Genomic DNA, 16,095 nt, shown 5'->3' with positions numbered 1-16,095 from the left:
TCCCCCAGGAAAGTAGCCAAGCCACTGTCTCATTCGATCTCTTCTTTACTGTGGATGTCACTGTCACCATTATAGCCACTGGGAGGAGCACACAACTTTAACCCCTTGTGTGCTAAGGGGAAGGGTGGGGGCATTCGGGGCTATAAAACTATGTACACAGAACATTCTAGGGAGGAAGCCACCCTGAGCACGTGTGTGTCCGGGCACAGTGGGAGTTGGGGTCTGGACTTAGGGGGACCTGGTGGGTTTGGGGCAGGCAGGTGTATGCATGTGAAGACATGCAGGGGAAGGGTTTGGGAGGTGGCAGAAACATTGCTGGGGCCACTTGCGGGCTTTGAGCAGCTTGGCTGGGCGGCTGACTTCTGGGTCCTCCTAGGTTCCTCAGCTTTAGGGGTGAGCCCCAGGTGAGAGACCCCTCCCTCCTAACCTTGACCTTAAACTCAGAGCAGAGGGAGAGACTGCAGGACCAGGTCCCTGCCAGGGACCTCTCACTACCCCAGATCTGGAGGGTACCCAGTCCCTTTCTAACACTGACACTGGACCTGGGCCAGGGTACCAGCAAGGGCCAGGGGAATAAGGCAAGCCAGGACATCCGCTTGGGAGGTCAGGGCTGTGGGAGGCAGTGTGGGAGACCTAGGACCCCGGCAGAGAAGTGGCAGCTCTGGGCTCAGAGCAGAGGCCTGCCATGGAAACATATCACTGGGACACCCGATCAGGATGGAGACATCCCCCAATCCTTAGGCACGGTCCACAGAGACTGAACCCAGGGAGACCACTAGGGGTCACCATGGACACAAAGATTGGCACTTAGGGGCCACCACAGACGGATCACCACAGTGATGTCCACAGAGACAGAAGCTGGTCATCAAGGAGAGCCTCCCCCCACCTGGGGGGGATGGGGAGGGTCACCATGGTGGCCGGTCCCAGAGACAGCAGTCCATCCTCTTGGGTGCAGATGAGTGGATGGCCTTTAGCTGACACGGTAGGTGGAAGTGTTCTTGGGCTCTGTGCTGGGCACACACCAGTCGCCGGCCTCCTGGATGGTCTGGTAGTGGCGCCAGGCTGACTTGTTGTAGACGGGTAGGCGCTCCACTGAGTCCGTGGACAGGGCCTGGAGGGCAGCAGGGTTAGCCTCTCCCGCTTCCCTGCGCCTTGCCCACTGTCTGGCAGACCACCCTTGCCCCAACGTGAGCTCTGGTGACTACTGACTGTGGCCCACACATCAGCCACCCAGGTGCCAGACACTGGCTGAGACAACTAACCCAGAAAGACCCATGAAAGGGTCTGTCCCTCCTGTGGCTCACTTCTGCCGATTCAAAAAGGGTGCTCACTCCAAGGGTAAGGGAGAGCGAGGGAGGAGGCTGGGCTGTGTGACCTTGAACAAGGTCACCAACTCTGGGCCTCAGTCTCCCCCTGAGCTGAATGACAAGTTCTCTGTGGTTCCCCACCTTCCTTCTGAGTCTGACAAGTCAAAGGTTCCCAGGACAGGGGTCGTAGTCATGCGCCATGACTCCCTGAAACTGCCTGCCAACTTGGGGGTCTGGTGGTTGGGGAACTGCAGCTTTGCTCTGATTCTCAGTCCGGAATCAGGGAAAGATTGGAGGGATGGAAAAGACACCTAAAAGGCCAATCCTGCCTGACCTGTCAGCAAGCCTCCCCTCCAACCCCAGCCAGGCTCTGCCCTCACCTTGAGATAGATGACAGCGTCGGTCCCAAAGCCCTCCATGGAGAAGAGCTGCAGGTCCCCCTGGAAGTACTTGGCATAGAGGCGGGAAATGGGGAGCCCGTACCCGAAGCCAGCCTGCAAAGGGGCAGGAAGGGAGAGCGATGAGACGCTGGCGCCTGGAGCTGCAGGGATGGTGTGCTGAGTGAGGAATGCTGAGCTGGGGTCATGCAGTGGGACTCCTGGAAATGGGGTGGGGAGGGGACATGAGAAAGGGACGGATCTGAGGCAAGATGTGGGCCATGGAATGAGGGAAATCACTGGCAGAGGGAGGGAGGAAGGCTGCAGAGCATGTTGGGGGTAGGGAGCAGCAGGCAGGGCAGGGAGAGGAGCTCTGGAAGCCAGGGGTCTGGGCAGATCACGAGACTCCTCTTAGTCTCAATTTCCCACACCCAGCCTTGCCTACTCCGTTGGGTATGGACAGGGAGGTGAGGTGAGTTGAACAATACTGAGAGAGGTGGTAACCTTATGGAGAGATAGAGGGGCAGGGAGAACTGAGGCAAGGTAACAGACAGGCACCTGCAGATAGGGAGGTGGGTGCAGACTGGGGAGAGATGGGAGGAGCAGGGAGGCCCAGCAGACTGACATCACACATGGCCACACGAGGATGGAGAGACCATGGGAGACAGGGAAGCAAGAGATGGGGAAGAGAGACAATTTGACAAAAAGAGACGAAAAAAACAACAGGCATTCTTTGGGAGGTGGTGGAACTGGAGTGCAGCCGTCTCACCAGTGGGGTTCCCCCGGTGCCAGGCTGGGGCGTGGGTGCCGTGGAGTACATGTAGCTGAAGAGTCGCTCGATCTTCCTCAAGGGGACGCCCCCACCTCGGTCACTCATCTGGGGAAGATGGGACATGTCAGGGGCTCTCCAGATCTCAGTTTCCTCCACACCCCACCCCTGACCTTCTCATGGTCTTCCTTACCCCCAGGGTCTTCCCTAAGCCCACCTCCTGGCAGGAGAAAAGTCTCTACCCCACACTCTCTGGACCCCAAAGTCAAGGGTCACATACTTTGATGGAAAGATCTTCCTCGCCCAGGGCCACCATGACCTTGATAGGTGGGAGAGTGAGGCTGGATTCATGGCTTTCCACAGTTGCTCGCATGGCATTCTGTGCAGGGAAGGAGGTAGGAGATGGGTGAGTGCAGCCTAGCCTTGACTGCCCCCCATCCCTCACAAAGGACCACCCCACAGCCTCCTCACCTTGAAGAGTTCAAAAAGCATGTGGTAGAGGTGGGAGGGGACATAGACCATGTGAATTGGCTGTTTGGAGTTGGATGCTGCCAGGGAAGATCAAGACCAAAGATCAGGAAATTGTTAAGAGGTGAGTGAATGGTGAATGTAGCCCCCAGCACTCAACCACCATCCAGTGTCCATCCATCTGCTCATTCACCCATCCATCTATCCATTCATTCAGTGTCCATTCAACTATCTATCCATATGCAATATCTGTTCCATTCCCATACAGTATCCATTATATAATGTCTGTTTGTCCATCCATCCATCTATCCATCCATCCATCCATTCATCAATCATATCCATTCAACATCCATTCATTCCTCTATCTACCCATTCAGTATCCATCCAACCATCCTTCACTCTATGCATCTGTTCAAACATCTATCTTTCTCATCTATCAATTTATTCAGAGCACAGAGCCATCCTTCGATTCATCTATCCATCTATCCATCATTCATCTACTCCGATAGTATCTGTCTATTCTATATCTAGTCTACTAGCATTCATCTGGCTACCAGAATCTCCTGGAATGCTTTTTCACCTAGGGGAAAGGGAATGGGGCTGCCCAGATGTTCCTGACACCAGCATCCTACTTCCCAAGAATCAGTCTATCTCAGAGAGTTTCTTGGTTTTAGGGACTGAGTGTCTTTTCCTGTTGCCTGGCACAGTGCTTTGTATGCAGCAGCAGCTCACTAAAGGAGCAATGGATCAATAAATGAAAGGATCTCAGGTCCTGTGCTGGGCAGTGGAGACATAAAGATGAATAAAATTCAGCCCTACACTTTTGGAAATTCAAGTCTAGACAGAGAAATGCACAACTGACTTTCACATTAGCTGTTGTACCTAGAGCTGTGTGCTAGGTCCTGGGCTTTGCCCTGGGGACCCTGAAATTAAGTGGCCTGCCTTTTGGTCTCTGCCCCTAAGTAATTCAAACGTGCAATATACAGAGATACACCTGGGGCAGGCGGGTGCCTAACTGGCTTCTCTGGGAGATCCAGGAAGGCTTTTCTGAGGAGCTGGACTTGAACCAGGTCTTAAGGGAAGGCTAGGATATGGGCAGCGTGACGTCCAGGTACAGGGGCATGAACACTTCAGGTTTCTGGCACGCAGGCCTGGGGTGGCTGAGGAGCAGGTGGGTGATGGGGAGGGTAGAGGTCATTTCCAGGTCCCTGGTCCTCTCCCCTCTGCCCCTGGTTCATCAGCAAGTCCTGGCCCCTTCACCTCTAAGATCCAAGATCCAGTCCATTTCCTTCTTTCCATCTCTGCTACCTTCCCCTCCCCTTGCCTGGATCCTGCAATGACCTCCTAACTGTTTTTCCTGTGTCCTCTCCTGCCTCCTCCAACCTCTAAATATCTTTAGAATGGAAGTCAGATCCTGTCATTACCATCCTTCATACCCTCCAGTGGCTTCCTCTTGCTCTCAAAATTCCAGCTCCTGTCCGTGGCCCATGGGCCCTGCACACCTGTCTCTTTCTCTCACCCATCACACCTTCAATCTCCCACCCCACCACCCTGGTCCTTCTGGTCCTCGATTACCCCATCCAAAGTAGGAACACCCTATAGCCAACCTCTTGTATCCATTATTTCTTTTCTTCCTTTAGTAACAGACGCCTCTGTCCCTTAAAGTTTTAACTGGTACAGGACTGCCCAGCTAGAGACTAAATTCCCAGCCTCCCTTGCAGCCGGGAAGAGCCAGGAGACTTAGGGAAGTGATATGCTCAACTCTTGGGCCCTGCCTTTCATTGTCATGTTACCCCGTTTTATTTCCTTCCTGTCACTTATCATGATCTGAAATTACCTTGTTTATTATTCGTTCATTGCTTAAAGGGCCCCCGTTCCCCAACCTCCCCAGTACCAAGAATGTAAGCTCTGTGGGAACAGGGACCTTGCCTGTTTACTGCTTGATAAATATTTCCCAGATAAACCAGTAATAACAATAATACAATAATAGCTTGGCTTCTCCCTCATCCAGGCAACAATTCATTTCCTGACTCCCGCTTCACTTTCCTCTCTTGTGCCCCCAGCCCTGAGACAGACAGACAGACAGACACAGCCTCACTTACTCACCACTGATCTCCTGGATCTCCAGGTCGGGTGAGGCCATGTAATACTTGTCACACAGGAGCTTGGCCATATCATAGGCATCTGAAAGAAGACAGGGGCCATTCAGGGAACAGGGGGCTCCCCCCAGCAGCCAGTCCTCTTGGCACAGACACAAGGTGTCACCAACATTATACCCAAGGAGATCTTGCCCCCTCCCCCTGGGGAATGGGTCACCCTCTGGCCAGGTAAGCTCGGAGGGGTCACTGGGGCACCTCTGTGGGTCAGGCACGGTGGGGACGGCTTACCTTTCACCACCTCAGAGACGTTGCAGTTGGGGTCGATGCTGCCGATGTGTTTGGGGTGGGCTGGGTTGGTGCTGCCATCAAAGATCAGGGCTGTGGGCAGGAAGGGAGGGCGCTGCTGGTGGGGGCACAGAGCCTGCCTCACTGCTGCCTCGTGCCCTGGCTCCCCAGCTCTCCACTTCTATTCCTAACCCTCCTGCCATCTGGCCCCGACCCCTCTAACCCCGGCTCAGGCCATTTTTGGACCTTTGTAGGCCTGAACAATTCTTCTCTGAAGTCTTGTCCCCACACATCCCATGTTACATTTATCCCCCTCTTTTGCTATACGTTTAAAAATAATTTTTACCATCTTGGGTTTGAAATTATTTGAGTATGAGGAACTTATCATAGTGAAGACTTCTGGAATGAGAAACTCTAGACAACAACCCGTTTCTGAGTGTAACAAGAGTTTACACACAGAGAGGTGACAGAAGTTTGCATTCTGTAAACATCTGAACAGCCAATGTGCCCGCCGCGCCCGCTCACTGTGCTGGTTGATGAGCATGCGGATGGATATGCGGCTGAGGTAGAAGCGGTCCAGGAAGTACTGGATGTTCTGGTTGGAGACGGGGTCGTCGCCGTAGGCGTCCTTGTACTCCAGCACGCCCTGCGCCATGGTGGGCACCACGTCGTTGTGACGGTTTCGGATGGTGACCAGGGCATCGGTGAACCTGTGGAGGGTACAGACACTGGCCGCCACCCCACCCCAGCCCTGGGACACCCTCAGACTCTCCCCACTCTGACTTCCTCTCCACAGTGTCTTCACCCACTTGATTATTCTGAGCCCACTCCTCCCAGAACCCACCCCGAATCTCCCACCGCCTGCTTGACAGCCTGGGAGCTCTGCAGGGGCAGGGCCTGGACCCCCCAGCAGACTCAGGGCACACCAAGGACGGGGGCTGTTTCCCCGTCAGACTGGATATCCATTTCTGCCCCCAGGGCTGTGACCTACACCTGCCCACCCCCCCCCCCCCCCCCGGCCAGGGCCTCACTCACTGACTCAGGGTACGATGGTCCTCAGGGTCCTTGTCCAGGAACTCCATGATGTCCAGGAGACTCTGGACATACCTGTGTGTGGGAAGGGGAGGGGACATCACTTCAGCTCGGGGCCGGGACCCTTCCCGCCCAACCCCCCTTCTGTTCTGCGCCTCCAGTGGGCACCACGCTGAGCTGGGCTGCACAGCAGACAAGCTGCATCACCGATTTTCTCCCTCCACTCAGTCTGAACATGAGCCTCCCCGACAACATAGTAGGCTATGCAAGGAAACCTCTGATTTGTAGGTTCTTAGAGCACTTTTGCCTTGGAATCCTACAACAGCAGTCTTCCAAGGGGCTGAGTGACCACCCCCACCACTGGTCTCCTGGATTAGGAGACTGAGGCACAGGCTGAGCAGGGGAGGGCCTGCCCAAGGCCAGCAGTGAGAGAAGGCTGGGGCAGGGCACTCAACCTCCCTGGGCCCTTCCTGGAAACAGATCTTTATGTCAGTTCTGCAAGGCTGTCACTGCATCCCGTGGGGCACAGGTGGCGGCGTGGCCAGTGGAGGGCCCTCACACAGTAGGCGTTCAGTGAGGGAGGTAATAGCCTCACACCCTCTGGGCCCGGGCTGAGTGGGCAGGTCTGGGCTGGGCCCCAGGAGCTGTGCAGTCTGCCTAGGGAACTGGATTTTAAATGGGTGGGAAGGCTCGGGGGTGGGGTGGGCATGCCCAGCTTGACACTGGGTGGGACTGGAGCCCATGGAGAGCCCAAAGGGGCCGGGGCTGGCCAGACAGCGCCCACCTGGAGCCACTGTCCCCTGCCCCGCAATGTGTGGCAGGACTCCCACGGCTCCCCTGCTAACACGCTCGGCCCGCAGCTCGGGCTGGGGAAGGCAGAGAGCTGAGCTTCTCTCGGGCAGAAACACTGCCAGCCAGCAGGAAGGAGGGGCTGCGAGAACCCTGAGTGTGGAGGGCCCCTGGGGCCTAACGGGCTCTCTGGAGAGGGCCCCCCACAGTCAGAAGCAGTCCGATGCGCACAGTGCTCCTGCACCGCGTAGTGCTGGGCTGCTCCAAGTGCTCACCCGCTGGGCCCGCGGTTCCCCCCGCCCGAAGCGCTCTGCCCCTTCACCTCCTAACTGCTATTCTTCCCTCTCTTGCTCAAGCCAGTAGAGAAGAGGGTGGAAGAGCTAGCTTTGGAGCTGCCTCTGCTCCCAGCTTTGGGCTTTTCCAACTTTGAGCTGTGTGGCTCTGGGTAAGTCATGGAACCTCTCTGGGCCTGAGTTTTCTCATCAGAAAAAGAGAGGGTCTTGTACCTACTGCTATCACTACTTTTTGGTGAGAAATATGATAATTAACACAGTGCCCAGCACATAGCGAGCACTCTCTAAATGTCTGTTCTTGACATGAGCCGTGGTTCAAACAGTGTCAACAGCTGAGTGCACCCTCTGAGTCCCCAGGTGGCACGTGACGCACTCCTCCCAACTGGGCACAGGCTCTGAATCACACCATGTTTGACTCTTTCATGCTCTGGACAGCCACCAGTGGCAGGAAGGGGGCTGTCCCAGCCCTGCTGGTCCTGCCTGCCCTCCCCACCCAGGGCCGGGCACAGCGCCCGGCAGGAGGCATCACACTCACGGCAGGGGGAGCCCAGAGAGCAAAAGAGACCAGCTTCCCCTCAGTACCCTCTCCCCATCAGACAATCAGAGTGGCCCTCCTACGGCCTCACCTCGGGCTCCCTGGAGACTAACAACAGCTGGCACTTACCCAGTCACTGTCAGTGCCCACCTGCGTTCACAGTCTGCACAGGGTCTCTCATTTCCCAGTAGCCTTCACAAACATGTGGTATTTCCCCTTTGTGCAGACAAGGAAACCAGTTCAGAGAGGGCAGGTAATATGCCCCAGGCCACACAGTAAGCAGCTGCGCTGGGATTCAACCCAGGTTGGTCTGATGCCAAGTCTACATCACATGGCCAAGTGCTCACTGTCTACACCTGTCCTAACAGTGATGCTGCTGGTGTCGATGGTGAGGGCAGCCAGCATTTACCGGCCTTGTGCCAGGGCTCTGCTCTGTGCTTACCTGTTCCCCAACTTTAACCTCCACAATCCCCTGTGGGGTGGGCGCTACAGCTCCACCCATTTTACAGTTCACATGCTGAGCTGGGACTCTCTCTCACAGGCCTGCGTCACTCCACATCCCCCGTCCCCTGATCATGCCCACAATAAAGCTTCATGCTCACATGATTCTTAGAGGGAGAAGGGATCTGGGAAGAGGACCTGCAAGGATGCAATGCTGGACACAGGTAGAGAAGGAAAGGGAGGAGACCAGCTGAGTGGGGGCCAAGCGGAGAGGGAGGGGGTGGGAGCTGGGGGGCCTGAGCAGCTGGGCCGGGAGTAGGGCAGGGACAGACTCCCTGCACCCGGCCCCGCCCTGGGTAGGGTGAGAGCTCCAGCTGCTGGCACCGCCCCTCTGTGGCTGCCTAATGAACCCTGAAGGGCAGAATGGGGGCCGGGTCACATGGCCAATGAAGCAGAGCAAAGGGCACCAGGATAGACTGGCACCAGGCAGTGCCTGCGAGCACGGCTATGAGGAGAGCTGCCAGCCTCAGGCCTCCGGCTCCGGACTGTGAGGCAGGGTTCAAAGCCTCCGCCTGTCTCCCTCTCAGGGCCATTCCTTCAGGGAAGTGGACCTGGGTGTCCTCTTGGAAGAGAGAAGATGACAATGATTCTTCCAGGGGAACCTCGCCTTGGACTGAAGCTCACCATGGGCCTGGCAGACCAGACCTCATCCTTGGGCCAGATCTTGGCCCTAAAAAGGGAAAGACACTGGGGAGGTAGTGATGCTGGCTCCTGGGCTGCCCACCCCAGAGGGCCAGAGAAAGAGCTGAGCTTAGACACGGTTGGTCTGGATCAGTGGTGCCATGACAGAGGCGTCTCCTGCCCCCGGCCAGGCAGAGCAGGCAGTGGGGCCCAACGTGACGCCTTAGGGAAGGCCTGGCCTGCTGACCTCAGCGGTGAGCAAGGCTGCCCACGACTCTGGGGTGAGACCTGGAACTTCCTCCCCTGACTCAAGGTAACGTGGAAGCCTCGAACCCTGCCTTCTAGAGATTTCTAGCTAGTCCAGAGCCCTGGATTTGAGAGGTAGGAGGGGTGGAATTAGGGGAGAGGCAGAGAGTGCATGTGTGTGTGTGTGAGAGAGTGTGAGTGTATGTGGGTGTGGGCGTAGGGATGCTGGAATGAGTGTGTGGTGATGGGGAGGAGGGGTGCACAGGCTTGTGTGGGGGCAGAGGGAGCACTGAGTGAGTAGGGGAGTGAGTGTGCGTCTGTGGGTGTGTGCGTGTGTATGCACCGTGCACTAGTGTGTACAGCTGCGGGGGACAAGGGCTGTGAGCAAGGCGGAGGCCCTGTGAGGGGGGAGAGCTGACCGATGTGGGAGCTGCTTGTGGAAGGGTGGCGGGCGCCGCCCTGAGCCAGGCCGACTTGGGTCCTGCTGTTGGTTGTGCTCTCAAAAGGCCACTGAGCCTCTCACGTCTGCATCTGTGAAGTGGGGCTGGAAGCAGCAGGCACTTGGTAGGACCGCAGCATGGACTAGTGATGACATGGGTGGCTAGTCTCCACTCTGATTAGGTAAGAGGTATCTGAGGGATTTAGTGGCAGGATCTGGCTAAAGGCCCAGCAGTGGGCCTGGCGCGGAACAGGCCCTAGGTGTCCAGAACTCGTGCGTGGTCATTCTTTTCCAGGACAAGGACTGGTTTGGGGTGCACACACCTTGCTGATAGACAAGAGAGGTGCAGGAGAAGGTGCTGGCCATACCACCTCCCGCCCCTTTCCCTGCAAGCCCTGCAAAGACCCTGTAGGTGACAGGAGTGACTCACTGTCATCTAATTCTACTCTGCAACTCCATTTCTTACACGTACATCCTGCGGACTGCACACCCCTCTTCAGGCTGTCTGTCTCCTTTCTCTCCTGAGCACTGTCAAGGTTACTCCTTCTGTGCCCCCGTGACACCAGCCGTCAAACCCATCTCGGTAAAGAAAATCTACTTTCCCACTGACTTGCTCTACGAGCTCAGAGATCTCTGACTGCAGGTCACTGCCCCAGCACGCGGCACTTCCCTTTCCCTTCGAGATGGCAGCCTCCAGATCACACAGCCTGGGATGGAATTCTGGCTCGACCACTGATGCCCTGAATGAGCTCAGACAAGTTTCTTAATCTCTCAGAACCTCAGTTTCCTCATCTATACAATGGGGATAACAAGGCCTACTTCATAACTTTGTTTGTTGTGAAGGTTAAATGAGTTATTAGGGGGACACACTTGGAACAGGTCCTGACGGCCAGCAGGCCCTCCACGTATATCCACTTCTGTCATTGTCATCGTGACCATTACTACACGGGCTAAGAAAACCTGGAGGTGCTGCCGCCCACAAGCTCAGGCACATCATTTGTGTTTAGAGTTGTCACTTTCACATCCAGCAGTGACATCGGACCTTTACAAACAGAATGGACCCCACTTTACAGAGAGGAAAGCCGAGGCTCAGAGAGACCATGTGCCTGGGCAAACAGCAAGCGTCCAGCAAGCAGCAAAGCCAAGCCTTGCAGTCAGGCACACCGAAGCCACATTCGGGGCTTTCCGCTACCTTCCAGTCACCTCCAAAACAGGATCCCACTACACCAAGTCTATCCACCTGAAATCATTTATCAAGAGTGTACGGAGCCAGGAATTCTTCATTTGCCCACAGTAATTCCTGCCTACAACCTCTCCCCTAGGTGAGTAGAAACTCCATTAGCTGTTACCACATATTAACTATTACCACTACTACTACTAATAGCATTGGCACAGGACTTGCCCGTTTCCCAAAGGAGAGGTTTCGCTCCTTACTCATTAGATTCTGAGGCTAGTGGCCCTCTTGTAAGTCTCCCTGGTAGGTTGTCCCCCTCCTCTCATGCAAACTCTGCCCACCTCCACTGCCTCCATCATCCAGGCTGGCAGGTGGTTCTCCTGGAGAGAGGGAGGTCTGCCCTCTCTCACAGTCAGGTGCCTTGTCCCTGTCAGGAAGTCCTTCCTTCCCTCAGACCACAGTCTCTCTCGCTGCATCTGATGCCCATTCTCCGGAAACAACCTCAGCAGGCTGTCTCTTCACTGTCAGCACCCTCTAGCAAGCAGTACTTGGCCTGCTCTCCTCTAAGTGGAACCATCCACTGGGAAGTGTTCTCTCTTGTCTAACTTCACTCCCTCCTGCTGTTGCTTGACATTACTCACTTCCCATCTTTGAGGGAAGAATGAGGTCAGGCCAAGCCCCCACACATGTAACTGATTTTCAGGAAGGGGCTCTGTGGGGCCCAGGGCATCACAGGCAGTTCAGCAGCTCCCTGCCCTCCCTCCCTGCATCCTCTGACTCTCCTAGGAACACACTGTCCAAGGAGAGGCCTGAGAAGCCCTGCCCCAGAGTCAGGGACCAGCTGGAGAGGCAGCTAGGTCACTCAGCTGGATAGAGCTGGAGGAGGCTGGGGACAACAGATGGCACCTTCTGTCTCCTCCCCATGCCTTCCACACTGCCCGATGGCAGGAAATGCCGGTTGGCTCAGAGGTCCTGGACCTCTAAGGGACAGGGCCCAGCAAGGGGTGACCTCGTTGGGTTACATGAAAATCGGGCTCTGCCCTCCCCGTCCCTCCCTTGCCAGCTTGCACTAACAGCACTATGTCCACAAAGCCTGTGCTCAGATGCTCTAGCTCGGCCCTTTCCTGCCTCCACACCTTTGCACAAGCAGGGGCTTTTTTTTTTTTAATTGAAGTACAGTTGATTTACAGTGTTTCAGGTGGATAGCAAAGTGATTCAGTTACATATACATGTATTCTTTTTCAGATTCTTTTCCATTATACGTTATTACAAGATATTGAATGTAAGTCCTTATGCTATACAGTAGATCCTTATTTACCTATTTTATATATAGTAGGCCCCACAACTTTCTGATTCAACTAAAATTCATTGTGCACAGACCACGTGCCTAGCCTTCCCTTATCCTCATTTAATTAGAATGAGTTATGCATTTGCATATCCACGCATAGAAAAAGGCTGGAAAGGCACCAGTCAAACCTTATGAAACCTTAACAGTGTTTGTTTAAGGGGTGGAGGGTAGTGGTTGGCATTCTCTTTTATCTACTTTTCTGTGTTCTCCAAATGTCAAAGTGAACATGTTATAATTCTGCAACGAAGTAAAAAAAAAAAAGTCAATGTTATTTTAAAATAATATTTTGATTTTAATTTAAATAAAACGAACTCTTTAGCAGCTCACTGCTCCTACCACTGACTATGTAGCTCTTAGTTTGCCCTCTTTTATTCTCCCTGTGAGATGGTGGGCTCCCCGAGGGCAGCTGCCGCCGCCGACCTCCTAGACCCAGCACAGCACTGGGCTCCAAGTAGATGTGGACACCCTAAACCCAAAAGAAAACCACAGCTATAGCCAGAAGAACAGGCAAAAGATTTCTGCACACGTGCCACTGAAGACCAACCATCATTAGCCATTTACATGCCCAGTGACAGAGCAAATTGTTGTTTATATTCTTCATGTGACTGGCCTTTGGCTAATGCCATTCAGTTAGTTATCCCTGGACAGGGTTTTTGTTTACTGAGGATTTCTCCCTGCTAGTGTTGCTCTGTGCAATAAACTTTCGATCTTTGCCCATCCAAAGCTCTCTGGGGTTGGTACTGTGCCATCTCTGGGCCTATTTGAGTGTTTTCCAACATCCCAAACCGGCTGACTTGTTTGGATTATATAATGTGAAGACTCGCTTCTTCCTGTTTCAGTTTCCCACAGTTAACCCAGGTAAATATTATCCAACAGGTGCTGCGGTTTCAGGACCAGGGCTGATGGCAATTGCTGACGTTAGCCTGATTTGGGGTTTTGGCTGTGAAAATGATGGTTTTCTAGGTGGAACCTGGCGGATCCTGGCTTTCCAGAGAATGGAAGCTGGTATGTATGGACCTGTCCCACAGACATGGAAGCCAGGAGCTTGGTCTTTGTCCCTGCCCTGGCCGAGGACTCCCACTTGACCTCGGGACTTCTACCGCTCCGAGCCCATGCCTCGCTGTCCCCACCTCCCTCAAGGCTGCTGGGAGCAGGGGGCACCTGGCGATGGAATGCGAGGTGCAGAGACCTAGCCAGGGGTCTTACCAGCTCTGTACCAGCTGCACTGAGGGTGTGCTCAGCACCCGGTCAGGAAGCAGGTTGATCTCTTTCATGATGTTGGCCAAGCGCACAGGCAGCTCCTGCCTGAGGAAGGTGAACGAGGTTTTCTCACAGGCATTGCTGGACCCTGGTGGGAGAGGGAAGGGTGAGCCCACACAGTCGCAAACCACTGGAGCCAGAGGACATCTTGGGGGTCAGGTTGACTAAATCTTTCATTTCCTGAGGGTTCAGAGAAGAGACCAGGGGCACAGGACAAGGCGTCTCTCCTGATCCCTACGGTGCACCAACCACCGCACCACCCAGCCTAACCCTTAGGGAGGCTGCATCTTCCCCATACCCCCAGCTGAACCCCGCATGCCTTCAGCCACAGAGGCCAGGGCCACCCCGGGCCAACTGGGAGCTGCCTCCAGCCCAAGCTATCTCACTTCTCTTTCTTTTCCTCAGAGCAGACACGAACTTTGGTCCAGCTGGGCAAAAGAGCCTGGGAAACCCATCCCTACCTTAGGATAAGCTCCCCCTGGCCGAGGGGAGCTATGCCTGGACCTCCACAGCTGCAGGGTCCCGGTGTCATCTCTGGCCCAGCTGGTCTTTAGGGCTACGGTAGAGTTGCCCATACATTAATGCCCACCCACCTGTGAGGTAGACAGGGCCTGAGAACTGGGGTCCAATACCTCAGTCTTTGCCCTGGCTTCACGATAAAGAGGGGATGGAGAACTGAATGAGGCCATGGCCCAGAGTCAGGAGGTTCTGGTCCAGGTTCTGCTTCCAACTCTGTCACCCAGGGCACGTTGTCATCCTCTGAAGGTCTGTTTCCCCCACTAAACTCCCAGTGGACCAAACCCTACTGTGAGTCCCTCCCAGCTGTGTAATGGGGGTCCAGTCAGGACTGGACAGCTGCTAGGGGCTGGGACTGGGCTTTCCTACATGGAGGGCGCAAACAAGGCAGGGGGGCAGGCAGACAAGTCCTGGGGAACAGGTGCCCTATGTTCTGGCTGCCACCTCCCCACCCCCTCCCATCAGTGACACAGCTGTAACCTGAGCCAGGCACTGTTTCCTCAACTCTTGAGAGACCTGGGTATTCCCTCCTAATCCCCAGCTGGCACCATGGAAATACTGTATGAACAGATAGGAACCACACAATGCCTGTTTCAGTCGCCACGCTGGCACAGTCTTGCTCTTGTTCCAGAGCTAACCCCAGAATGCGATCGGGGCCCAGGAACCCAGGGCAGCCAAGGGTGGGTACAAGCCGCCTGACTCCATCTCATGGTGCCCCAGGCCTTTGCTCAGCGGGGGACAGACGGCCAGGCCGCAGCAGATTTGATCTTCAAGTGTCCTTGTCCACTGGGACAGCTGGGGGCCAGATCCTCCAGTGGTTTGAGGTGTACTAGTCAGGGCCTCTCCTGTTGACTCTTCTGAAAGTGCCCCCTTCCCTCACTGACCCCATGTCTAGGCCACGTCTCCTTCCAGATGGCTGCACCTCCCAACCCTGCCTTGTTACTCCCACCAGCATCGCTCCCATTCTCTCTCTGACCCTCACTCTTCCAGTCACCAGAACAACCTCCAGTAACCCTTTAGTGCCTGGATACATCCTACTCCCTTCCTGCCCTAACATCACTGCCTCACTGCCCATTCCTCTCCAAGACCCCTCACAAAGCCTGGGAAGACACCTTGGACCCCTCCTTTTCAGTGCCCTCACTTCCCCGCTAACAATCCAGTCGAGAGCATCTTCAGCCGGGGTGCCCTTAACTCTTTCAAGGCCGGCCAGCCCCTGCCTCCCTGTTAACCCTTTCCTGCCTGGATCCCTGCAAGCAACACTTCCCTGCCACTCAGCCTCCTTTATCCTCCGCATTAACCCTTCCGGCCAGGACCCCTTCATCTCCACCCCCCACCCCCTCTGCGGGCCCCCGCTGTTAGCCGCCTCTCACCCACTCGTACCGAAGTCCAGAAACTGCTTCATGGACAGCGGGGACGGGGAGAATTTGCTAAAGTGCTCGATGTACTTGGGCGCCCCTGCCAGGGACGCATTCTTCAGCAGCGCGCGGACCCAACGCATGGCGGTGGCGGCCGCGCCTCGAGCTCGGGTTCAGACTCCGGTCCTCGCGCGGGCAGCGCCGACGCTCGGCTCGGCCCAGCCCGGCACCGCGCCGCTGAGGCCGCCTCCTCCCTCGGCTCGTCGCGGCGCCCCGACGGCGCCAATGGCGGCTCACAAACAACTCCTGGAGAGCCAATAGTCTCTCGCCCCGGCACGTGGCTGCCGCTGGGCCCGCCCCCTTAACCCCGTGTTTGCCTGGAGCGGCCTGTTGTTGTCGAGAGGCCGCGGCGAGAGCCCGCCTCCCGGGTGTCACTCCGCCCTTTCTTCCTCCGGGTCCGCAGCCTGGGTTAACCCCTCCCTCCCCAGAGGCCCGTTATTCCTCTTCCTCTCACACTCCTTCCTTTCCCCGCTCCCTCCCCGAATCTCCTTCACTAGTCCTCCCTGAGATCGCCCGGGTAGCTTTCAATGCATCCCTTTCCTCCCAAAGCGGCCTGTTTCATTTGTTCTCATCTCCATCTGTTCTCTCAGGAGGCCTGGTGGGTTCCCAGTCCGGATGACA

The 16,095-nt window shown here is 55.6% G+C and overlaps 1 protein-coding gene across 2 annotated transcripts; it reads right to left on the bottom strand.

Annotated features, from left to right (window-relative positions):
* Positions 1-27: 27 nt before the first annotated feature.
* PDK2 (pyruvate dehydrogenase kinase 2) lies at positions 28-15,679 on the bottom strand. Of its 2 annotated transcripts, none has more exons than XM_031469680.2 (11): positions 15,440-15,679; positions 13,490-13,631; positions 6,341-6,412; positions 5,831-6,015; positions 5,309-5,398; positions 5,028-5,105; positions 2,925-3,001; positions 2,734-2,832; positions 2,454-2,561; positions 1,688-1,801; positions 28-1,111 (listed from the first exon to the last, which is right to left on the bottom strand). In XM_031469680.2, the coding sequence occupies exons 1-11, from the start codon at positions 15,555-15,557 to the stop codon at positions 971-973; spliced, it is 1,224 nt and encodes a 407-aa protein (XP_031325540.2). In that variant the 5' UTR covers positions 15,558-15,679; the 3' UTR covers positions 28-970. The 2 variants fall into 2 exon arrangements, with proteins under 2 accessions (XP_031325540.2, XP_064352023.1); XM_064495953.1 differs by lacking the exon at positions 15,440-15,679 and adding an exon at positions 14,005-14,023.
* Positions 15,680-16,095: the final 416 nt, after the last annotated feature.

This window comes from Camelus dromedarius, chromosome 16, assembly GCF_036321535.1.
Source record: "Camelus dromedarius isolate mCamDro1 chromosome 16, mCamDro1.pat, whole genome shotgun sequence".
Taxonomy (NCBI): domain Eukaryota; kingdom Metazoa; phylum Chordata; class Mammalia; order Artiodactyla; family Camelidae; genus Camelus; species Camelus dromedarius.
The sequence above is the reverse complement of the archived record's forward strand: the minus strand, read 5'-3'. Positions and strand labels throughout refer to the sequence as shown.